Source organism: Gossypium arboreum, chromosome 7 (genome assembly GCF_025698485.1).
Source record: "Gossypium arboreum isolate Shixiya-1 chromosome 7, ASM2569848v2, whole genome shotgun sequence".
NCBI lineage: Eukaryota > Viridiplantae > Streptophyta > Magnoliopsida > Malvales > Malvaceae > Gossypium > Gossypium arboreum.
The window spans coordinates 7,151,030-7,177,992 of NC_069076.1; the positions used below are offsets into that span (position 1 = coordinate 7,151,030).

The 26,963-nt window shown below is 34.1% G+C and overlaps 1 protein-coding gene across 1 annotated transcript; it reads right to left on the reverse strand.

Annotated features, from left to right (window-relative positions):
- Nucleotides 1–9,005: 9,005 nt before the first annotated feature.
- LOC108476405 (phenylalanine N-monooxygenase CYP79D16-like) lies at nucleotides 9,006–10,849 on the reverse strand. The gene is made up of 2 exons (XM_017778623.1): nucleotides 9,827–10,849; nucleotides 9,006–9,662 (listed from the first exon to the last, which is right to left on the reverse strand). The coding sequence occupies exons 1-2, from the start codon at nucleotides 10,847–10,849 to the stop codon at nucleotides 9,006–9,008; spliced, it is 1,680 nt and encodes a 559-aa protein (XP_017634112.1).
- Between the last annotated feature and the right edge of the window lie 16,114 nt (nucleotides 10,850–26,963).

The following is a 26,963-nucleotide window of genomic DNA, read 5'->3' on the forward strand; positions in this document are numbered from 1 at the left end:
AAAAACTAAGCTTGATTGTTCTTAAAGAGTTATTCGCATTGAGTAACACTGGCTGTTTTTGTTTTTCTTTTCTTTGTTTTTCATGTTTGAGATTATGTTTTACCTTGGAATCTTGCATTCTCCTTAAGGTTAATTACTTGAATAAGTTAGTCATGTTCAAAGTGACGAATAACATTTTTGAAATAGCCTTCATTTGAAGAAAATTTCATCCTTTGTTAACCATTTTGGGTCATATTGTTTGTTCAAAATTGACCTTTGCCGAAGGATCACCCTCCACATTGGAGGACATTTTGTGAGGTTTTGGGTGTGGATCAATGATTTTACAACATTGTGAGACAAACATGAGATTACACGCAATTCAAATTGAAAAGATGGATGCATTTCCAAGAATGACCTTGTGATGAGATTAATCGTATTTTGAAATGATAAATGACATTCTTTTGTTTTCCCTGTCACTTAGAGAAAATCATATCCCTTGCTACCCCATTTTGAGCCTACTATACTTTCTTTCTAAACCCTAATTAAAGTCATCCATTGAATATCATGGATTGACAAGGAAGCCCATGAAAAATGAAAGTAAAATTCTAAATTCTTGATCTCATTTTGAAAAACGAAAAAAATGAATTAAGGAAAGCGAATAAGAAACAAAAAAGAAAGGAAATAAGGAGTAAAAGCGAAGAAAAATGATTGAAAGATGGAATGAGCAATCAAAAATTCAAAATAGCTCATCATGGTTTTCATACTCTTTCACATAATATATATTTTAGCCTAAAAACCTTTCTCTGATTGACCCTTAATCCTTAGACCACGTTACAACACTTAAAAGACCATTTTGATTGAATATGTTTGTTTAAATCAAGAAGTTAATCCTTGGGAAATTATGAACATCTTCAAGAACATAAAAGAGGGAGATGAACTCTAGGGTGAAAACTCAAAAATGAGCAGTCTAGAGAGATTTCTAAAAATAGGAAAAAGACAAAAAAAAAAGATATGAGATACCTTGGAGGATAATGAAGATTTCTAGAAGAAATTGATCCTTCAGTACAAGCCCTGAAATCATCTATTTGAGCCAATTTTAGCCCTTTCTTTGGCACCCAAACTCGAGCCGATACTATAACCTTAGAACAAGTCCATCTCTGATTGCTTATGGCTGGCTTAAATTAGGGAATTAATCTACTTGGAGGATGGAAGAGTCTATAGAAAGAAGATTTTGCTTAAATCAAGAAAAATGAAAAAAAAAACAAAAAGAAAACAAAAAAGACAAAAAAGAAACCATAAAAATAAAGAGAGAGCAAGAGAAAGGAGCTATATTGAAGAATATCTACTTTAATACGCAATTTCACAAAAGAACATGGTACAAGGTTCATAGTTAGAACAGTCCAAAGTCAGGAAAAGGTAATTCGGTTTAATGAGAATTAACAAGTTGACTCTCAATGCAAGAAATTTATGTTTCAAGGGTGGATTTATGAAATCCAGAGCACCAAATTTGTTAAATGAATTATCATTTGAAAATTTAATTTACGAGTCATAAAATCATTTTGAAATTTGTTAAGGTGATATCCCATGAAATTTGACTTTCATGATATGTTGTGTGTGGATAGGGATTTGATATTTTTCAACCTAAAAACATGATCCTCAAAATGATTACCTTTTATGAAAAATTCAAGAAATGAAGAAAAGAAAACATTCATTTCATTTAGATGCCTACGTGTGGAGATCCATTTACTTTTCGTTGCATTTAGAGACCCAAGTGTAGAGGTCCATTCACTTTTCATTGCATCTAGAGACCTAGGTGTAGAGGTCCATTCACTTTTCATTGCATCTAAAGAACCAGGTGTAGAAGTCTATTCACTTTTCATTGCATTTAGAGACCCAGGTGTAGAGTTCTGTTTACTTTTCTAGTTTACTTTTCATTGTATTGACTTTTCATTGCATTTAGAGGCCCATGTTTGGTATCTACTTTCCTAGTTTTGGATAACGTAATATGTTTTGATCTGTTTAGATTTTGGTAATTGCAAAAACTTGTTATTTCTTTTACTGCGATGTTGAGTGGGATTTGATAATGGTTAGGTGTCTATGTATTTGTACGTTCCTTACTATGCAAGCCACAAACAAAGAGGGCAGCTGTGGACACTCAATTTTGTCTGAGCTCGATAAGGGGCCCATTTAAATTTTATTCTCTCTTGGGCTGTTCGGAGCCCCCTCCCCGATTTTGGTCTATTTAAGACCTTTATTTTTCTTTTCTTTTTTCTTCTTTCCTTTTTGGGCCTGTCAAAGGCTCAAATTATTATTATCATCACTGCTATTACTATTATTAAATAATATTATTATCATTTTTACAAATAAGAAAGATTAAAATATATATATATATATATAAACATGAAAGGAAAAAAAAAAGGAGTCTTTTCATTATTTTTGTTCTTAAAAAAAGGTGAAAAAAACACAACAACTATAAGCATTCTATTTCTTTCTCTTTTTTTTTCTTTCTTTTCTTCTATCTTTTTTTTTTGGCCATAGGCATGTCATGAGGGATGAAATTTGAGCTCCAATGAAGGGGACGTCACCGGACCATCGATCCTCTGCCCCTAGGAGCCCCAAAAAATCCCCTTTTTTCCCTCCCCTTTCTAAAGTAAATGTTTTTTTAAAAAGGCTTGATTTTGGGAAGAGTTTTATTTTTTTAAAAGAGAAAGTTTAGATTTTAACAAATAAAGATCTATTTTTTAGTTATTTTAAAGGAAAGTTTAAAATTTTAAACTAAAATATTTATTTTTTCAACTATTTCAAAGTAAAAGCTTTAATCTTTAAAGAAAAATAATGTTTTTGATAAAAAAAAAGGAGAAAGTTTAGATTCTAAAAATAAAATCTATTTTTAAGTCATTTTAAAGGAAAGTTTAAATTTTAAAACAAAGTTTTTTTAACTATTTTGAAATAAGGTTTTGATTTTTAAGAAAAGTAATGATTTTTTCTAAAGAAAATTTTGATTTTGTAAAAAAAAATAATTTTTCGACCATCGTACGCAGCGGCTCCACCACTGGAGGCCGAAGAGCCCAACGATTGCCTTGGTGGAGCCATGGCCAATGTAGAAGTTGGAAGAGAAAAGGAAGAGTTTTTTTTTTTTTGAAAAACAATGAGGTTATAATAAAAGAATGAATATTTTTTTTTTCATTTATAGATGCCAAAAATGAGTAATTTATTCCCACCCCCTTACTTTTTAAATTTACAAAAAAACCTCGTTTTTTACAGCACCGCCCTCGTTCTCTGACCTATTTACACCCGTAACCCTTTTATTTAGTTAAACATTTGATTTAATCTGAAATTTAAAAATTAAAAGTAAATTAATTGCTACATCAATCATCTGTCTTTTACATTTTTCATCTTTTAGTCTTAAAATCAAGCTATGTTTTTCATCTTTTAGTCCTAAAATCAAGCTATGTCATTTTGTTTCCATCTTTAATAAATAATTTACACTTATATCTTCCATTTCACTTGCATTTATACATCATATATTTAATGTTAATTATGTACTTTATTTTAATGTTTTATATTTATTCACACTTGTATAATTTTTATTTATTTTCATGTCTATTTATATGTTTTTACACATTCCCTTACATACATTTTAACATTATTTATTTATGTTACTTTGATTCTTTTATTGTATTATGAATAAGGTGTATTATTGTTATTATTATCATCATCATGTTAAGGTCTTATTTATTTCATTTTCTTTTTATTATTGCCATTTTGAAATAGTTTTAACTTTTCATTAACTTTAGTCAATTTAATTAATTTTTGATTTTATTACTATTCATTTTAAAAGAGGAACTTTAGTTCATTTTTTCATCCTATAATTATTGACATAAAGCTAGTTAAGTAGGTGTTATATTTTAATGAAACCATAAGATTTTTACATTTGGATTTAGGTTAGTCCTTAAGATCTTACCTACCATTTACCTTAGAAAAATTATAAATAATATGTAAGATATTTTTTAGGGTTTTAAATTAGTTTTAAATATTGTATAAGATTAGAATCTTAAGATAATATGTAAATATTTTTAGGACTTCATTTAAGATCAAAAATAAATATTTTTGTAGGTGAATTGTAAATCATGAGTAGGCCTTTCTAAGTATTTTATTTTAGAAACTTTTGAAAGAATGCTAATAAATGTTATTTAAGATTTATTATTTTAGGATTTTGGCTAATTTAAATCTTATATCAAGAATTTTAAAGTAAGATAAATCATAAACCCGACATAGAATACTTTCGTATGATCTTAATAGGTTTAATGTTATTAATTAAATATTTTTAAAATAATAATAAAAGATTGAATAAGTTGTAGATGTATTTTAATATTTCTCTTAATTCATTGATAATTTCTAGTTTTTTTAGAATTCCAAAATAAAATAAATTTTAGGAATTGAATGCATTTTACTAGAATTATTTAGGTATCCTTTAGGGCTACCGTAAAAGTAAAAATCTCTAATTTAAGTTTCAAACTAGATAAGTTTGGTGAACACATCTTAATCAAACTACAAGTAAACCGAAGGCGTTTCCTTTTGTAATAGCCCAAAATTGGGTCTAGTTGGAACAGAGGTTTCGGGACCACAAAATTCGAGATAAAAATAATTATTTTATGATTATTTTGAGGTCTATGATATGATTGCATGATTGTGTGAAAATTTCGTGAAGAAATTCTATGCATAAAGTGCTCAATTTAAAGTTAGCGACTAAATTGAATAAGTTGCAAAACTTGCATTCTAGAAGTTTCTAGTATGAAATTGCTTTGAAATATTAACTAGGAGGTCTTAAATAGAAATTTGACCAATTTCTAAATGATGGAAAAAAATTGGACATAGATGGAATTTTTGAAAGTTTAGTAAGGAAGGGCATTTTGGTCATTTAGTAATTAAAAGAAATAAAAAGGGAAAATAAAGCCAAAATTGACTCATCTTTCTCATGGAGGCCGAAATTAGCATGGGGGAAGCCATGACTAGGGTTTTCAAGCTTTCCAAGCTCAATAGTAAGTCCGTTATAACCCCGTTTTTCAAGTTCTTTACGTTTTTAGAATTCCGGTAATTTGATTAAGCTTATTCTAGCAATAATTTAAGCTAGGGTTCATATTTGGAAAAATACCCATAGGTGAAATGTGTTTATTTTTCTGTTTAATAGAATATGAGGTTTTAAATTATGTTAGACAACTTGTGCTACTCGGTTTTGAGTGAAAACGAGTAAAAGGGCTTAATCAGTAAAAATACCTAATAGTCATAAGTATATGTTAGAGTGAGGATTTGATGTTTCCATAGAAGGGAAAAGTGATCAACATGTCATAAAACATAAGAATAAGGGATGAAGTTTAATTCCCGAGCCTAGGGGCAAAAGTGTAAATATGCAAAAGTTTAGGGGCAAAATTGTAATTTTTCCAAAGTTTGAGTTAAGGACTGTTTTGAATAGTACATTAATTAAATAAGTAAAATATGATGTTTTAGATCCTGGAAAACGAGATTTGAACCTAGAATAAGAGAAAAATCGAAAATTGAGAAAGTTGGTAAAATGGTCGTTTTAGTATCGAGGTAAGTTCATATGTATAATAAGCATTAATTTATGCATGTTTCAATGTAAAATTGATATATTGATTATGATTTTAAAGGTGTTGAAAGTATGTAAGTTGGTATAATAATAATACAAAGAATAATGTCAGTAATTTATATTTGAAAGTTAAATTTAGTGAATTAATTGAATTATATTAAATTAAATGATTATGGTGCCAAGTTTATGAATTGATTTAAAAATATGTCTATGGTACATGAAGTGCATTGAATTATCATACATAAATGTGATTTCTATGATTATGGATAATATGGGAAATTGTAAGTTCATATGATTTTTAATAAGGCAATGTGTAATTTAATGTTATTGTCTTGATATTAAATGAGATGTAAGTTTATATGTAAGTAATACATCAATATTACTTGTATTATGATATTTTATAATAATATTGGAAATATGTTTGTGGATAATTACTTGATTGGTGAAATTGTTGGAAAAGAGAGAAATCCAGTTGAACCTTCGGAAAGATTGGATGATACTGAGATAGTATGTAGCTAGGTCACATGTATGGTGCTGAGTGCACATCATGTGTACAAGAGAGCTACAAGACATTATGATGTAGCTAGGTCGCATGGGTGATACTATGTGTACACCATGTAGGCAAGAGAGCTACGGGATATATGTAGCTAGGTCGCATGCGTGGTTCCAGGTGAAGGACACCATGTAGACAAAAGAGCTACGAGATAAATTGGCTAGGTCACATGGGTGGTACTGAGTGTTCACCATGTGTACAAGAGAGCTGAACTATATGATGGGTGGAGCTATGTGCTGAAACTACCAAGTATCGAGGATTGATCCGAAGTGTTCAACAGGAGACTCTCTATGTATTGCTTTGTGAGTTTTGTGATGAATAAGTGCAGGAATTTGATTACGTGAATGATGTGTTCATTAAGTGACCAAGATGTGGTGAGGTTATAAACAAGTAAGTTATACATGAGGATGATTTTATGGTGACCTTGTGATCATGGGCCTATACTTGTGATGTATGAAATGTGGTGAAAATGATTTGTGATATGTATGTTAAAATGAGGTTAATACAAAGAAAGTGTGAAAGAGTTAATTAGCAATAAAACTGTTTTAGACAGTAGTAGTGATGTGATTTTGAAAAATAACCAAAAATAGTAGAAATTGAATCAGAGACTGAATGAGATATCAAATTAAACCTTAATGAGTCTATTTTCATATAAAAGAAACAGAGCAAGAAAAGGAGTTCTATATTTTGAGATATTTATGTTTTTGTGAGACTGGTTCAGAATGATTACGTGATCCCCTATTCTGAATTTGGAAAATCACAAAACTTTGGATAAAAATAATTAGAGGCTTAAACTTATATTTTTAAAATCCGTAATGAGTTTATTTTCAATATAAATCAACAAGAACATTATCCGAGTTCTGTACTATGAGATAATTAATTTTTAGTGAAGAGAGGTCAGAACTGTCAGAAAGTGAAACAAGGGAAATTTTAATGAATTAACTGTACTTATTGGCTAAATAAAAAATTATGAAAATTTTATGGTGGAAAGATATGTGAGTCTAGTTTTAGGAAAAATTTACGGATCTTAATTTGGAGCTCTGTAGCTCGAATTATAAATAAGTAAGTGACTATGACTCGTGTGGACAGTTTGATGTGAGCATTTATTAGTAAATTGTGAAATCGTACTTACAAGAATGCTATATACATTAAGGATGTGGAATGGAGAGGAGGAGGAAAATAAATATATGTGGAATACATGGAAACTATGGTATATGAAATATTGATATAATGAAATAAATGATATGTGTTTATAAGAAAAGCAGAAGAGAATGATATGTATCATGACATGTATATATATATATATATATATATATATATGACTAGTCTCAATGTAATACTTGTTGGGTATGGAGTTGAATTAAAATGTTTCGAGCAAACATGTTATTTTATGTATCTAAATTGTGGTATTTTATAAAGATATGATCTAGTTTTAAATATGAATGCTTGATGATTAAGTGAAGATATTTTGTAAGATGACAATCTTGGTATAAATGTATAAGTGGTACTATAATAAACAAGGTAAAATGAGTATGAGAGACACATGTATGATGACATATAAATGCTATGTTTGTGGTTTAATTGAGAATATTTAATCATTAAATGAATACCATGTTATATGCTTTTGATTTTGTATAAGTGTGTAAGAGATTAAGGTTGACCAAAGCTTGGAAAATAGCCTAGGTATATTCCACAGTGAGAGACACGACCATGTGTCTCAAAGTGTATGGAACACGACTTTGGGACACGGCGTGTGGAGCCTTAAAGCATGAAATTTCCAAGATTTTTGTAAGTTCTCGATTTAGTCCCGAACCCTTTCTAAAGTATGTTTTGGGCTTCGTAGACTCAAATAAGGGACTATGTGTAAGTGAATGAACGTTTTGAAATATGAATGAAATTTTATGGCCCGTATTTTAGTTTAATGTTTGTATGTTTGTCCGGTAACGTCTCGTACCTTATCCCGGCCTCGGGTACGGGTAAGGGGTGTTACACCTTTAGAATTTTTATTTAAGATTTTAATAAGATTTTAGCTTAAATTAAGACATTAATATGCTTAAATAAAAAAAAAATCTAGCTCTTAAGACTCCGTAAGACTATCCCTTGATAGGCGTTGTGGGGATGCTATGACCTTCCTCACACGTAATTGTACTCCCGAACCCGAAATTTGGTTATGAGATCAAGTCTAGATTTTTAGGATTTTTCCGTAGTATTAATTCTAGATTTTTGGATGACAGGTGGCAAAGCAATCTAACCCTAATTAGTTAGTGGAGACTCTTAGTTAATTTAGGCCCTCCCTGTCTAGCTTCACTTACTAAGCAACGTTATGACAACCTTCTTCCTTATGACATTACCACGATAGTGTTGGGAATCATATGAACGTTTCCTAAACCAATACAAGCAATTTCGGTGTTCATTTCTTTCATGAAACTGTGTATCCAATGAGACACCGACGTTTTCTTCTTTCTTTTGAATTCAAGGAGGTTTCCCACAAGCCAAGTGTAGGGCCTGGTGGAAGAGAAGGTTGCTTAGCCTTTTGGACCTTGCCTTGCCATTGGGGTTTGAAGAGGTAACAGAAAGCAAAAATGATGAAAGCCATCATAATTGCTAAAGAAACGATTTCCATGGCAGTATGGAAATGAAGAAGTGCCAGGTGTCACTTACTAATAATCTTAGTGATTTTGGGTGTACTTTACTCATTTTTATTAATGAGAAAACAATACATAAGAAGGTGGTGCGTAAGTGAGTACACCCCATACAAACACCGAAGTAAGCCACAACAGGACATACATAATTAAAAACAATTTCATTAGAACCAAGCCACAACCAGGTCTCCCTTGTCAACCCACATCTTAGACAAGGAGTTAATCACTGTATTTCACTTTCAGTTGAAAAAGAGTAGACATGGGGTGGCAATCGTGGCTTTGCAACAGCTAGCAGTGGTTTAGCCAGAAAGGGAACTCCCCTTCCTGGACAAAGATCAATGGTTCCCTGGTTAGTGGGGATGCTCCAAACGAATCCTTGCAATAGCCTCGCAAACATCATGGTAGTCATCGAGCTTCCAAGCACCACTCCGGGGCACCCTCTCCTTCCTCTACCGAATGTAAACAACCGCAAATCTAGCTCTGCAAGCACCACTTCTTCGCCTTTATTACAATCCTGGAGGTGACGTTCTGGCTTGAACTCGCATGGCTCGTCCCAAACTTTAGGGTTTCGACCAAGCCCAACCCGACTAAGTATCACATGGCTACCCTTAGGGATGAAGTAGTCGCCCACTGTTGTATCAGTCACGGACACGTGAGGAGCGTTAAATGGTGCAACGGGATGGAGTCTAAAGGCTTCTCTCGCGCATGCCTTAACGTAGTTCAGTTGTGGGAAATCAGATTCTTGTACTAACCTATCTTTCCCAACCACATTATCTAATTCTTCTTTAGCCTTTTTTAACATTTTTGGATTATTCAACATCTCTGCAAATGCCCATTCTAAGGCATTTGATGGATTATCCACTGATGCAATCATAATTTCCTGAAAATTAAGTTGAAAAAAAAAAGAGATTATCAATATATAGGGGTGATTTTCTATGATAACACGTGTATATTATAATGTCTTAGTAATCCATTTTTAATAAAGTTTAACATGTTGGTGGCTTATATTTTGTTTAAACCAATTAGACAGAAGGAAAGACGTACATTAACTTGAGCTTTGATCTCGTCCGCGGACAGTAGTGGGGTACCATTGTCATCAGTCAAAGAAACCAAAACATCAAGCAAGTCTTGAGGTTCATGTTTCTTTCCATCTCTCCATTGTTGAATCCTGTCTTCAACAATGGGATTGTTATATTTCTCTAGAATCCTAGTTGCGTCCTCCACGATTTTCTCATGCCCCTCCAGGTCGAGGCCTCTCAAAAATGGCAAGTAATCGGATATACAAAAGGAATAAATATGAATGACTAAAGCGAAAATGGCGTCGACGTATTCTTCTTCCTCAAAACCTGGTCCACCATCTGCTTTCCCTTCTCCCAAGTATCTTCGATTAAAGATCAACTTCCTCGTCACATTGCAACAATAGTGTTGGGCAACCAGCCTTAAGTCTACAAGGCCGCCTTCATCACCGTTTTTGCATTGGTTAAATACGTAACGCACGAGGTTATCAGCTTCTTCAACTCTTTTCTCATGAAGCCATCTATGTCTTTTCTGCGAGAGCATCTCGCTGACCATAACTCTCTTCATTTTTCTCCACTGATCTCCAAAGGGTGATAAAGCTGCGGACAAGTATCCTTTGGAGAGGACATCAGTGGCCATGGTAAGGGGTCTTGAAGCAAAAATAGCATCCTGTTTTCTCAAGAATTGGAGACTGATTTCAGGACAAGTGATGGGAATCACATGAACGTTTCCTAGACGAATACAGGCAATTTCGGTGTTCATTTCTTTCATGAAACCGTGTATCCAATGAGACACCGAAGTTTTCTTCTTGTTTATGATTAATTCAGGGAGGCTTCCCACAATAGGCCAAGGTTTAGGGCCTGGCGGAAGAGAGGGCTGCTTAGGCTTTTGGGCATTGCGTTGCCTTTGAAGCTTAACGAGGTAACACAAAACAAAAGTGATGAAAACAAGTAAGGTACAGAAGCTTAGTATTGTTGTAAAAGGAGCGATGAACATAGAGTAACAGATTTCCATGGCAATTTGAAAATGATGACCAAGGAAGACACCCATGTTAGATTTCCCTCGCTATATATATACACATATACATATACATATACATATACATATACATATACATATGAGAAAATATTATATAAAACTGTGATTTCACATCATTCATATTCCTTTCCAATAGGAGAAAATAAATAAAAAATTTCCTCCATTTTTAGCTTTTCCTATTGGAACGATCTGGAATCACAATTTCATACAATTCCTTCTTATATACATATATCCAATTTTTCATATGAAACCTTGCACGAATTTAAGTGAGGTCAAATATACAAGAGACCTCTGCTTACACTGATATAATTAATATCTTTATAATCATTTATCCCAATGATATTTTAACAAATTATAAGTACAAATTTTTTCAACAACTTATATGTACCATTTAATAAAATAATTCCACCTATTGTAAAACAAAATTAATTTAATACTTTACATCATATTATTTTAAAATACATCTTTTATAAATAATTAATGTGATTTGCCTAAGTAAGTTGTGTGATCAAGGGTTGTTAGTCAACTTCACAAAAGATGGTTGTCGAGTCTCTTCCAAGACAAAAGAGAAAATTATGGAAGGGGTTAGGAACTTTGATAATTGGTATAAGGTACTACAGTTTGTGAAGTGTAACAAGTGTCTCTGAGTTAGAATTGTGGCATGAGAAATTTGGTTACATGTATTTAAAGGACTTCAAAGGTTGATCAAGTTTGAGGCTGTCAGGGGTATTCTAAATTGAATGGTGATGTCCATAAAGTTTACAACAGTTTCTTAAAAGGTAAGCAACATAGGGAGAAACATAAGAGAGTCACGCAAGGCCAAACATCCAAGCCATTATAGCTATTTCATATGGATTTGATTAGTCTTATGCAAAAAAAGACAAAACGTGATGGATTCCATCAATGTGGTGATCGGCGATGAAGGTTCATGTGGAAGAAATCAGATTAAGGGTGAGCCTTTAAAATCCTCAGTAGAATCTGTGGTGCCAATTGCCAATGACTATCCATAGATGGATGACAGAAAAAGCTGATAAGGGTGAGAAAGATGCATTTGAAATTGAGATAGAAGATCAACATGATGGATTTGACCAACCTCAGCCCTCTTTTAGAGTAAAAAAGAATCACTCTACAAGTGATATCATTTGTGACATTCATGGTTGTGTTCGAATAAGGGGGAAGCATAAAAAGAACTATAGAGACATGGTAAGGTTTACATGTTATACATCATAGTTTGAGCCTAAATGTGTAGAAGAAGAATTGAATGATGCGAAATGGATCCAAGCCATGCAGGATAAGCTCCAAAAATTTGAAAGGAATGAAGTTTGGTAACTTGTGCCTAGACCTAGTGATTGCAACATCATTGGCACTAAGTGGATCTTCAAGAACAAGACTGATGAGTAGGGGAACATAACTAGAAACAAAGCAAGGCTGGTTGCACAGGGATACGCTCAATTGGAAGGAGTTGATTTCGATGAGACATTTGCACTAGTGGCAAGACTTAAAGCCATAAGAATGTTGCTTTCTGTGGCCACTCATCTTGACATCAAACTATATCAAATGGATGTCAAGAGTGCCTTCCTAAATGGTTACTTGAAGTAAAAGGTATATGTGGCACAACCGAAAGGTTTTGAAGATCCTGCACATCCTAACTATGTGCACATGTTGAGTAAAGTCTTATAGGGTCTCAAATAAGCATCTTGTGCATGGTATAAAAGGCTAACTCAGATCCTTATTGCTCAAGGTTTTGAAAGAGGTTATATTGATAAAACCTAATTTATCAGAAAGCAGAGAGGATCAACTGCTTTGGCTTAAATATACGTTGATGATATCGTATTTGGAGTCACTTTTATAACAACTAAGGATAACTTTTTAAGCTTATGCAAGGTGAATTCGAGATGAGTATGGTCAGTGAGTTGAGCTACTTCCTTGAATTATAGATTAAGCAAATGAATACTGAAACTTTCTTCCACAAGAAAAGTAAACAAATAATTTGGTGAAAAAGTTTAAGTTGGAGAGTGCTAAAGCAGCTTGGACTCCTATGGTTGTTGGTGAGAAATTGTCCAAAGAAATATTTATAGAAGCATGGTTAGTAGTCTATTGTACCTTATTGCTAGTAAACCTAATTTATCATTTTGTGTAGAAGTATGTGCTAGGTATCAAGCAAGTCCAAGAGAGTCCCATGTTAAAGTTGTGAAGAGAATTGTTCAATATGTCAATGGCACCACTTATTTAGGAGTTCGGTACTTAAAAAGATAGAAATATGAGTCTAGTTGGTTACATTGATGCATACTAGGTAGGGAACATTGATGATATGAAGAGTACATCAGGCGACTATTTTTATCTTGGTTTGAACTAGGTGTCATGGTACAGTAAAAAGCAAACTTTAATCTCATTGTGTAACATCTCGCCCAGTGAAGCCTTAGTATCTAGATTTTTTTTAGGAAATTAATACGAATGAGATAAGTTTCGAATACGTATAGTACTGAGCTAGACTAAGTATAAGAACCCTTGGAATAAGCCTGTAACACCCTGATGTAGGCGAACACTAAGTTGGCACATAATGGTCGAAGAGTGTGTCTGATAATAGAGGATTCTCCCCAAAAGGCGGAATCCACTACAGGAAATAAAGAAAGTAAACCTTATGAAGCGAGTTTATGTCAGCAGTAAAGAGTATCCTGTAAGGTTAGCTTTGAGCTAGTTAAGATGGAAGGAACGATAGTTAGAAACCAACCAAACGTGGACCAAGATAGTTAAAGACCAAAGGGAGGTACTCGATTAGTTTCATAGAAATTGTAGATTTGGATAAGACCATCCAATGACTGATGTGATGTTTAACAAGTTCTAATAAGGACTTGAGTTGAGTCAAGAGTATTAGAGCGGTTAAGAAGGAAATACCTTCTCTAATAAGACTAGAAGAAAAATGAGGTACTCCTCTAAGCTAAGTCTGAGACCACGATGTTTGAACAAGATTCCCTTAAAGGTAAGGTAATGTCTGGTATTTGGGTAAGCCTTGAACTTAATAAGAAAACCAAGTATTTCTTCAAATGGTGAAATGTTATCTGCATTACTAATACTTTTGGCGTGTTAAGTGGGCGCATAACCAATAGTGGACTATGGCGAGAACTCGTCTTAGAAAGGAATAAGTCATTGGAAAAAGAAGTACAAAAAAGTAATAAGGAAACTTGGATAATAGGGCCATTACCAAGAAGGCATGATACACCAATTGTGATTAGTTAAGTTACCAGATACAATCCAACATAATAACTAAAGACAAAGAATGGTCTTAAACCTAAGGGCATGTTATGTATACGTATATATTTTTGTACACATCTCTTTGTAGCTGTCAAATATCTACTTGGTGGATTACAAGGATTGAGATGTGTGTCAAACATCCAAAGGGACAAGGAAAAAATATCTAGGTGACACAGGTAAGAGATGATGGTTGTTCTCGTACTTATTCAAAAAGTAGTTTTTGTTTATATAAGGATGAACAGGGAGAAAATCCTTTCATCCTTTAAGTAGATGATGGAAAAAGGGATCTAAGCTTTGATATGCCCCTAGTTAAAGTAAGAATCACAACCTTGTATGTTATGTTGCCAAAGAATAGATTTCTGTAGCTAGGTAAAGTAAGTATGGTAAAGTTTTATTTAGAGATTTTTTATGTTCAAGTAAGAGAGAACTAAGCATATAGATCTAGACAAGTTCTCATGTTCTGTCAATTAGGGGTTATTAATCTACTCGATAGAAGCCCGGATGTAGTGTTTAAAGCTGTTAAAGATGTAAGATAGATGAGTCCCTAAGTCAACTCTTTTAAATATATGAATGTGAGTCTTTAAACTTACCTTTACATGTATGTTTGTACTTTAGATATTTCTATATTAAGTGACCAAGATATGATATTATGCCTTTGTTAAGAAAAGAAATATATGCATGAATGATATGTCTGTAAGCATGATTGTGTTTGTCATGAGAAAAGTCACTACATCAAGAGTCTATGCATGAAGTATAAGGGATTTTGTTACATGTTTGGAAGCATTAATGCATTTTTTATGAAGAAGTTTGAAAGGTATAAGTCTGTCAAGCATTTGTTTATATGATGGGCATATGTCTGTCTCTGAAGTCGTCTAAAGGGTTCGTCGAGACTATAAACATGAATATCTGATAAAGACAAGTCCATGACCATAACATTTAAAGGACCATATTGTGTAATACCATAAATAAAGGGTTACGACATCATATGGGAAGAAGACCATATAGTGTAAGGCCGTGGCTGGGCCATGGCGTCATATGGAAATATGTGAAGGGCGGTTGGGTGAGTACCAGGCGATGAGGGGCAAACCTCACAGTAGAGACCATAGGCGAATCCCTATCATCACAAACACCATTTAACTAAATGATAGCTTGTGTGGCTAATCTCTGGAAGCCTTTGTGGCTATCTATTAAAAGTGAGCCTATGTGGCGATCATTGATAAATGAATCCTTTGTGGCTGTATACGTGTAAAAGTGAGCCTTTGTGGCTATCTTTGTTGAATGGATGCATTTGTGGCTATCTCTATTAAAGAATGCCTTTATGGCTATCTCTGTTAAAGGACACATTTGTGGCTATCTCTGTTAAATAGATTCCTTTGTGGCTATCTCTATTAAAGGACGCCCTCATGGCGAATGCTAAATAAGTGCCGTTGTGGAAAATCTGTAAAGGGCGTATTTGTGGCGTAGATGATGGAAATTCCTTTGTTTCTATCATTGTTCAAGGAAGCCTCTGTGGTTATCTATGTCAAAGGAAAGCCTTCTGTAGTCATCTCCAAATAAGCACGCATTCTTGGCGCAATCCATAGAATGGCCTTCGTGGAATTGATCTGAAGAAAATGTCATTGAGCAAACTCTGAAAGACCAGTGAATTTGAAGTATTGAAAGGCTGGTGGTGAATGTTTCATGTTGAGAAGTAGACGTAGTCCACCTTATCCTCAAGAATGAGAAGAAGATTCAGAAAGTATGTCACAAGTACAAGCCTATGAATAAGACAAGTGGTTCTGTCTAAGGCATGACCGCCTACAGAGTAAGAATGAAGAACTCAATAGGAAGAGTGCAACCTCAAAACTAGAGGAAATGACCCTTGCAAGAACCCACCTAAAAAGAAAAAGGGAAGTGCAAAGCACAAAACTCAATAAGATCCTGCAAACAGGTACTTGAAAGTTATCTCACTAAGTTCTTATGAACTTATTATGGTTGTTAGTAATTTTAGAATTAAGTAGAAGAGTGCGGCAAGGGACAATGACAGTGTTAAGCTAAGGGAGTGACGGATTGGATTGTTATGCATACAGGGGGAGAAAGAAAGGAAGAGACACAAAGAAAACTACATCAGAAAGTTTAAGTTCAACCGAAAAGCTAAATGGAGTAGTCTGCGTATAAGTCATCAAATCGTATTCCGACTTTGTATTTAGTAAAAGTAAGAATTAAGTAACGTTCTTCTTAGTTTTATTGTTTCAAAATGTAAATATGGATATACATTACACATGAAGTTATTCATAACAACCACACATGAGGTATTTCAGAATAAAAATTAAGAAATTTTATTAGTCATTGCTGGAATAGTTACATAGGCGACTTGTAAAGAGTCTAAATTACATCTGCTATAGGATGTAACACCCGATACCTGGATCTGACCAATCAGCCTGTGGAGGGCGTTACACATTGTCTACTGTATAAGCTAAGTACATTGTTGTAGGGAGTTGTTATGTTCAATTGCTGTAGATGAAACAAATGATGAAGGATTTTGGTGTTGAGTTGGATATAGTCACTGCTTTGTATAATTACAAAGTGCCATTAATATTTCCATGATCTAGTGCAACATCTGAGGACTAAACATATTGACATTAAGCGTCACTTAATAAGGGAATTGATTGAGAATGGTGCAGTTGAGTTAAAGTTCATGTCTAAACAAGATGAACTAGCGAATTTGTTTACTAAACCATTGGATACAAGTCCTCTATTGGTATGTTTTGAGTTTAAATGGCTCAGACATTTTTGGAAGGCATCTAAATGCAGAACCTTGATGTTGTTTTGTTGAAGGATATTTTCAAATTCAAAATTTTGTTGGGAAAGTATCTTTTTGGCTAATTCAAGTTTATCTCTCCAAATTATGGAGTGGAAAAGAAGGTTACTAATTGTGGCAGTAATTGTGTACAGACATTAAATAGAGGATTAGAAATTTAATTGATTTTTTTTTCCAAAAAAGTCTTTAAAGGAGTTGTGTAATGATCCTAACTGATTCAATTTCTTTCTCAAACTACTATTTTTGAAGCTATTATTTTCTCCTTATCATTCATCTTTATTTATTTTCTCATATTCATAATGGCTAGCACAAAAATCACCTATTAAGATGAACATGAAAAGGTTTAAAAAAACCTATGATTGAAGGTGAAGGTACATTAAACCCTAAACCATAGACTCGTCTAGATGAAGGCTTAGTGGAGGAGGTAGTGCCCACTATTCTTGACCTTTCTAAGGCTTGGGAGAGCAAATTAGAAGAGAATAAGGATGGTGGATATATCTTTGATCACGTGATTCGTAACAAGTAATAAATATTTATAATGAAGATCAAACCTAGACTAACTATTATCACGACGAAAAGGCAAGCGCACCTATCGAACAATAGTATAGTAATGGCAAGACCGGGATATCGTACCCAAGGGAACCAAAAGTACTAGTAATAACTATCTTTTTATTATCTAGCATAGGGATAAAAGGGTTTGTTTATTAAACTAATTATCTAAAGTAATTAACTAATTTAATTAAAGTGAAGACAGAGTTTGGAAAAAGACTTGAAGAAAAGCAATTGATAAAGATGACACCCAATGAGGAATCCACCTAGATTTCACTTGTTATCTAACTCTGAACCGGACGATTTATTCACTTGACTTGATCCATGAGATTCCCTAACCTATGTTATTATCCCTTTTGAGACTAATAACGTCTAACCCTCAGTTGAATTAATCAAAATTTCTTTCTTAATTAAAACCCTAGGGAAGCAGTAAATCACTCTATGGACTCCCATATTAGGTTTCACCCTAATCAGGCAAAATCTCGTAACCCTATTTCTAGGCGTTCGATCAACTCCGCTTAATTAAGCCAAATCTACTCTTAGGCAGCGTCTATTCCTCCTCTGCATAAGCATGTCAAATCATGAATTAATACCCAGAATATCAACTCAAGCATTAAGAACACATAATTAAGAACAAATCAAGTATTTATCATACAGTTCAGATAATAATAACAAGATCCATCTTAGGTTTTATCCCCCTTAGGTATCTAAGGGGTTTAGTTCGTAATAAAATAAGAGTACATCTCAAAAGTATAAAAATAACAAGACATGAAGAAAACTCTAAAACCCTTGAAGGAATTCTGAGAGAGATCTTCAGTCTTGGAGTAGCTCCGGCTTTTAGGAAGGATCGTCTGGCTTCCTTCAAGTAATTCCTGGCGTGTGGTTCTGTATTCCAGAAAAGTTCTGGAAGAGGCCCCCTTTTTAGGTCATACTTAGGGTGTTTATATAGCCTTTGGATTGACTTTCTTCCTCCCTAAGTGCCTTTTTTCTGTGCAAAATACAACTCTTTGAAAAAGGGACATGCTAGTGTGACGTGTTTGCCAGGCCGTATTCTATCTGTTAAATTGCACACAACCGTGTGGTTCAATGGCCAGGCCATGTGAATCGTGTAAACCTTGGTCGACACCCCCGAAGGCCATGGGCGTGTGAGATGCCCGTGTGGTAAGGCTTAAGCCGTGTGATCTTCTCGATTTGGTCTGTTTTGTCACTTTTTAGCTCGTTTTTGGCTCCTTTTGACTCTTGGTGCTCCCCTGAGTACAAAACATGAAATAACCGGATTAAGAGCACCAAAATTCACAAATCTAGTAATAAACATCCATAAATATGCTAAGTATTTGGGGTAAAAATATGTATAATTTGGCATTTATCAATCTTTGTTTAGGAGGCCATAGGAGAGATCGATGAGCTGCTTGTGAATCCATCTGTTTTAGAGCATGAACCTAGTTCAGAATGGAAGATTGATACATAGATTGATACAGTGATTTCATAAGGTGATGTTTATCGTATTCTTGATGAAACTCGTGTGAATACTACCTTAAATGTTAATGCAAATATCTCTATTAGTCCTAATAATAATCTTGAGTTTGTGAATGACATTCTGGAGCTTGAGGCCTGTGATGATGAGAATGTGTCTAGTAGTTTTGTTTAGAAGAGATTCATGATGATGTTTTGGTCACAAAGGTGACTAAATCAATGACCACTTCCTCTGCCCTAGTGAGGAGAAGGATTAGATCTATGGCTAACCAAGAGTTGGAAGCCATGGCTGAGTTGAATAAGAAGGAGAAAGTGAAGGCTTCCTAATTCATTTCAGAAAATAAAGAAGGAATAAAAGAGTTAGTGTGAAGAGGATTGTAACTCGTCTGATGAGTCATACAACAGTTCTAATTCAAGTTCTAGTTCAAATGAAAGATTTTTGGAAAATGTTCCTCTAAAAAATCATATTAGCAAAGGCTAAGTTTAAGAAGCTTGTGATAACAAACTCTATTATCCGAATAAACAAAAATTTAAAAAGGAGTGATGTACCAAGAACGCTTGTTGATGCAGTGGAAAAGGAAAAAGTAGAGGAGGAATTGCTTTTAGTTAAAAAGGATCTAGTATTTTTGAAATTAGATTGTCTCAACAAAAACATAACCTTGAGGACAAAGGGCTTTATTAAGGAGTAAAACATCTAGGATGCTAGTTTTGCTGAGTAAGGAATTAACACCATCTTAACCAACAATGGTCTAACGGGTACCATGGCATTTGTAAAGCCATATGTAAGGGAGCTAGTGTGGGAATTCTATGCCAATTTTTTGTCCTCTATTACGAATTCAAGAAGAAAATTGTTCCAAAAGGTGTATGTAAGAGCTTATTAGTATGAGTTAAACTGGGAATTGATCCAAAGGGTGCTTAAATATTTCAATAGAAAGTTGGATGAATTAGATGAATCCTTGGATGCCAATGTTGCTGCCATTACCAATAACACCTATCAGTCTAGGCTTGAAAAAAGAAGCATTAGAGCTTATTTATTGTCAACTCAATATGTTGCCTTGTTTACTATTGCAACAAGAAATTGGGTTTCAAAAATATAGCAGGATTTGGTGATCCCTAAGGCAACCATGCTAATCTGTAAAGTAGTGGAGATGATTGAGTTTGATTTGGCTTAGTTGGTATTTGATTAGGTAGTAAGCCATGCTGAGAAGGTACATGTTAGAAACCTCTTACCATTTTCATCTTTGATTTTCATAGTACTAACATTGCAAAATCCAAAGATTGTGCAAATCACTAAAAGATGTAGGAGGATAGTTCTTCAATTAAACTTCTGTCTTAGGGGTTAGAGGGTAAGCGTGTTAGTGCAGAACCAGTAAAGCAGGTAAGTGAAGAAGGTGTTGAGCAGACAGTGTAACAACCAGTTTCCAATTAACCCAAAAACATGAAATAGTTGGAGGACTAAGTTGAAAGAGACTACAAGTTGACAGCCTATATTGGGATAAATGAGAAAGCTGAAAACTGGATTGGACATGGTTGAGAACCAAACCTAGTTTAGTTAGAATGGAACTAGCCGGTTCTTTAGTGGGAGACATAATAATTAGCCATGGATAATTCTCATATGATTGGATTTAGCACGGGAAGGGCTATAAATAATTAGGAAATGGCTTTCTTGGGAAGATTTCCTTCCCAAATCTGTTTCATTTTCTCCCATTCTTCATCTTTCTTGGTAGTCAAAGAAGGAATAGCCATGGAAGTTTCTGCATGGAGTAAACTTCATGAGGACGGAGATAGAAGAGTAAAGAAACCAACAAGCTGGTAAGATTCTTAGCGCTTCTACATACGTAAAAGTTAAGGAAATGAAGTTATGGATTTCAAAACCATTTTAAAAGTTCTATATGTTTTTTGAAAAAATGGGGTTAAGATGAGAATATTAAGTTTGATCCATGATTTTTTGTTGTAATCCTTAAGTGCTAGGAGAATGGAAGCTCTAGCATTTGAGAAAACTAAGCTATAGAATGAGAAAGCTTCAGGTGAGCTACTAAAACTCTTTGGACGTTATGATTTATGTTGTCTAAGTATGCCAAGTTGCATAAACATGAAATATAATTATATATGCATGCATTGCATGACTATGGGAAAACCTCAAGGGGTTAGATGAAGTTAGAAAAGGAAATGGGAAGTGACCTTATATATCACCTTGGGCAAAGCTTTGGGCCTTACGATGGGGACATTTCAGAGTTTGAGCATCAAGGTTAGGTGGCATAAAAGAGGTAATAGAACGAGGATTAGGGTAATATAAATTATGGAAAAGTATTTGAAACGACAGCAGTACTGACTAGTCTTTTAGGGCAACACCGTGATGATGATAAATGATGTAAGACCTTAGATGAAAGACGCTACGACAGTCTAGTATGAAGTACATAGTGTAAAACTATGGATGAAAGACACCATTGTATCATGGTACATGGTAAATGTTATATAGCGTAATATCATGGATGAAAGACGCCATGGCGGCACGGTATAAGGTATAAGGTATACTGTGTAAGACAATAGATGAAAAATGCTATGGCAGCCAGGTATGATGAGTAAGACCATAGATGAAAGATTTCATAGCATCATATGTTATATCGTTAGGGTGGAAAATCAGTGTAAGACTATGAATGAAAGACTCCATGGAATCAACAGAGAAAGTCTGTTAGGACAGTAACACAGAACAAAGATAGTCTGTTAGGATAGTAAACACAGAACATAGATAGTTTGCTAGGATAGTAAACATAAAACAAAAACTTCTGCTGGAACATTAAACACAGATTAGTCCATCGGGATAGTAAACATAGGTAAGTTCAACGGGACGTGAGAAATGAGGTAAGAAGAGTATAAGACCATAGCTCAGTACGACAACCTATAGAGTTCTCCAAGAAGCAGACATGAAAAGACTACCAGGACCTCAAGCGTAGGGTATAGACCCGTGCGACAACTATGAAAAATCACTTAGGTGGAAAAAGAGTTGAAAAAATGTATGTAGTGGTAAGTAGATCTGAAGGATTCTTCCAAAATGTTGAAAGTGGTAAGGAACAAGGCATGGGTTGTCACATCCCAAAAACTAGGTTAGTAGAAATTGGGTTAGTGAACCAAGAGTGGTCACGTTCTATATTTGAATGAATGTTGTAGGAATTATTTCAAGTGAATTGGTCTGCTTCAATGGTTAAATGTTGTGTTTGTGTGTGAGAAATTCTATGTTCAAATCCCTTCCCTTTAATTATTATTATTTTTTTTCCAACCCCTATCTTTGAACATCTAGCTATTTACTATTTCTAAATAGACTCTAATCCCATGTTCTAATCCTGTGTGTGGGAGTGAAATAAAGTTTTGAATAGACTCTGCTGTTGCTATCCATACATGTAAAAGTTTCAGTCAAATTTAATTACTAAATAATCTGATAGGTGGTTACTTAGTAATTTAGATAGGATTTTATGTGATTTTTTTTTAAATATAGATCAAAAAAATTTCCCCAAAAAACTCCCTTATTCTACCGTCCACTTTCGTTCGTTTTTGGCACGTTCTGCAGTTTTTGTATTCTCTTCTTTCTACTACTATAGTTCTTGTTGTCCTCTCCTATGTTCCCTATTGTTTTCTTTTGATATTAATTTTCACACTTTCACAAGCCATTTTTATCCCTATTGTCGTCACTCCTCTATTCTCTTCTATTTTTTACAATTGTCCATCTGTTCATGCTATAAAATCTTTGTTTTTCCTTCGGGAGAAGATTGTGAGACGTGTGTTATACCCCCGACAAATTAAGGAATTTGTTAGATTGCTGTTCAGTTGTTAGTGATTTAATTCTCATTGTAGAGGTGATTTTTGGTGTTAGGGTCAAAAGCTTATCGCCTGTAGCCAAGTAAATTAATTGGATTTTGGTGTATCAATGCTAATTATTATGATTTAAATGCTGGTTTAGGTGTTGGAATTGCTATTGTGTGTCAGCATAAAAAATAGTAAAGTGCATGACTCGATCTCGTAAAAATAGCAAACAGTGTGAAGTCGAAAAGTGGACTATTGATGCCACATGATCATGTGCCAAACTATGTGAGTCACACGACTGTGTGACAGATTGTGCACCAGGCTGTGTGACCCATATGGGTTGGGTTAATTGGGTCATGTGGGCCACATGGGCTGGGTTAATTGGATAGTGTGGGCCACATGGGCGTCTGCTAGGCCATGTGGGCCACATGGGCGTGTGGGCCCATTTTCTGTAAATGTTAGTTAGTGTTGTGTTTTGAAGTGCGGTTAGAGGTCAGTGATTCTGTATGTTTGGTAAGTGATATATATTATGTCTATTAAAAGAAAATTGTTGTTCTGATATGATTACATAAATTCTGGAGGTATGTAGCCTAATACAATGTGGTTCTAATATGTAAATTAGTGACCATCATTGGTATGTTTCTGGTTAGTTATGTATATACGACTATTGATAAGTTATGTTTTGTTCAATTCACGTAGCATGTGACATTGTGGCTTTTCTAATTAAAGTGATTTTTAATTATTGAAATATGATATATTTGTTCTGCAAAGCATGAAATTGCATACTTAATAGTTTCTGTTAAAAATATGAATACATGTTCAACATGCTCACTATTTTGATTTTGTATTTGCATGCCATATCACATTGTACGGGGTTTAGTAATTATGGTATGGAGGAAGTTCTGAAAGTTTAATGATCTGCACTATCTGATGGTTTAACCACATATTTGTTCTGGCAGCTTGACTGCAATGTAGTGGCTTGACCACATATATTTGATATGGCAGTATAACTGCATATTGATAAGCCATCATTGCCAGGCAGCTTGGGGTGGCAGGTCATTGTTGTCAGGCAACCCAGGATGACTTAATTGTTGTGTTTTTGGATGGACGAGTTCTAGGAAGCTCTAATTTGGTGTGTAATGAAGTTGGGTAGGAAGTTTTTTTTTAAAAAAAATTGTATTTTGTTTTCTGAAAATATTGCATTGACATAACCAAGCATGCACAGTTTCACCCATTCAAGTTTGATGAAATTCTCTACGATATTCTGATCTGTTTATTGTGTAATTTTTTTTTTCTGTTTGAGTTAAGTTACACACCAAGCTTTATAGCCCACTCCTTTCATTTCTTTATTGCAGGTAATCAACAGAATTAGGATTGGGCAGCGTTTGGGAACTCAAATTAGTTTTCTCACATAAAATGGTTTGTTTTGTTCGTAACTAAATTTTATGGACTTTTGGTTTTGGGGCCTAAGTTTTGGATTTTATTTTGTTTTTTTATTCAATTAAATATTATGCATGATTTCTGTTAACTAACAATAAATGCTTGGCTTTCAAATTTAAACAAACTAAGAATTTTTGCTGCAAAGTTTTATTCAAAATTACGAGTTTTATGAAACAAGTGACTTAAGTGTTATGATTTCATAAAATTGGGCTTTTAAGTTAACAATTAATAAATTTACATAAAATTTTTAAGAATGAGAAATTTTCCTATCAAGGAATTGTGGCAAGTTTTTATAAAACTTTGATTTTTTGGTTTCGTAATGAGACACGTTCTAGAAAGTATATTTTCAACGTATTAATGTAACCTTCCAGATTTGACAATAACATCTATGATGGGTTTGGGGTGTTATATGGGTGAAAACTCAACAAGAACTAGAGATAGATAGGCCGTGTAGGTGCGGGCCTAAGAATGGGAAAGTAAAAGGAGACAAAATGTCTATCAAGACTGTTCCTCTTTGAGGAAAGTTTATTGTGGGTATACCCAGCCTATTATATCTCGTAAGGAGGAAATAAGCTAGTGGGACAACAAGCTTATATAGACGCAAGGAAAATAACATGTTAGTTTAATGAGTTAGAATGACCTTCACGTATAGGATGTGAGAGTTCCTAGAAAAGGTCTAAGTCACTGGTAGGTTCCTAGAATTAATCCCACCACTATGAACAATGAAGTGGAACAAGAAGCGTTTACCAGAATGGCGAGGCCTACTGAAAGTCAGCACACCTCGGAAATGTCAATTAGTTCTTAAGGACTATGGCATACAAAGGAGAGAGTCCGCTAAGGGTTGGTCTGTCTAGGAAAGTCTACCAAGGAAGATATGACCTAGAAAGTTACCATGGGGATCATCAAACATCTTGTAGGTGGGGTGTATGAAAGGGAGGAAAGATGAGAAGTAAAGGTAGGACTTACTGGTATGGCTAGATGGTTAGATTACTATCAAGTAGAGAGTTCAACCAAAGGAAAGTCTCATAATGAGCTGAGTAGCTCGGATGATAGCGTGGAGTCCACCACCTTGATAAAGATCACTCGCCTTGAGTGAGTAGGGAGTTAAACTAAACTTAATATATTTTACATTTGTTACCCTCGTGCGATAAGGTTTATTTGTGAGTGACCTAGAGAAGGAACTGACTAAGTTTATTCGAACTTACAAGTGGTTGGTTTATGTTTGTAGGAATTGCAAGGTTGATCAAGGACTAAGAGAAGATACCTAGCTAGACAATGATGAGGTTGGGGATTGCAAGAAGTTAGAATCATGCACCTAGGAAGGAGTACCTTTGGAGGCTTCGCCTTAGGGATTGTTATGTAAAATCCAGATAACGTCTTTAGAACATAGACTATGAGGAAGTCATATTTAAGCCAGACTTTAAAGATTTCTATGTAAACAATTAGTCGGTTAGAAACAGGATCTTAAAGGGTTGAAGTTTTCATTAAGCTTAAGACTTTTGTTGTAAGAACTATTATTAGATTCAATGAAATCTATTTTAAAATAGATAGTCGATAGATTTTAGGTTAAGTTAATTTGGTCCATTTGTGACATTCTATACCCGGATCTGGTGGACAAGTCTAGGTCCAGGTCCAGTTGGGGTGTTCCAGACAGAATAAATAGACCACAAAGCAACATTTACTATAAGGGAAGTTGCCCACTCTCACTGATCTTTTGAGAAATGACGAACAATTCAGTAGAAGGATGATTGATCATATGACATCCTTTATTAAATCTCATAATAGAGTGATAGCCAGGACAAGGGTTGAGATAAGGATCATTTAATAGATTAGAGACATAGAGGTTGCACTAAGGAAGGATCTACCAAGAAGTGACTTTGCACAATTTTGCACTCAATTTAGTGATCCTATACTCTCGATTCAATGAATTGTCTTAATCTTACATGATTGTATTGTTTTAATCCTTATATTATTCAACATTCATTTTTCCTTGGTCTAGTCAAGAGAGTAAGAATCTTTAGCATTTTGATTGGAAAGTTTGTTTAATAAAAAAAGAGGGTAAAGTATAGATAATGACGTGTAGAAGTAGATATATGAAAGTTGTTGAGTTCTGGCTAAATTATTCAACTCCTCCATTAGTAAAGACTCTTTAGCCTCAACTTGCTTAATCAACTTCTTGTTTTTCTCCTTCAATTGAGCATTCTAATGTGACAATTGACTGTTCAATCCACATACTTGTTCTATTTACTCCACATGGTCTTGTATGTATTTAGGAACTTCTTACCAGAACCTCCATTAAAATCATCTTCTGTCTTAGCCTCAAAACCAGAAATAAAACTTGAAGTGAAAGGAACAAAGTTGTTCACTTGTTCCTTATTAGATCCAGAATTGCTTGAAGTGTCCTCATTATTGGATTCGGTGCCCTAAGTTTAGTATTTTCGTCTATGTACATTTGAATTTTTTTCGAACAGATTGATTAATAAAATTATTCATAGATTACATTAATATACATTGTATAATGTCCTCATGTGGTTTTTTAATGTAAAGCAAAATAGAAGCAAATATTGACTCACTGGTTTCTAAGTTTAAACTAATACTAAGAGAGATATGTCCAATCGGTCCCTCTGGTATCTCGTTGAAACTAAAAATGAATTGCATATCGAATCAAATTAACAAAAATTGATATAATTGATAAAGTTAGAGAAATATGAAAATTTTGAAAATGAATGTGGTTTTCTAAGTGAAAATTACTTAGAAATTTAATTTATGATCTTACAATTATTATTTAATTAATTAAATAATTGAAGTTCAAAA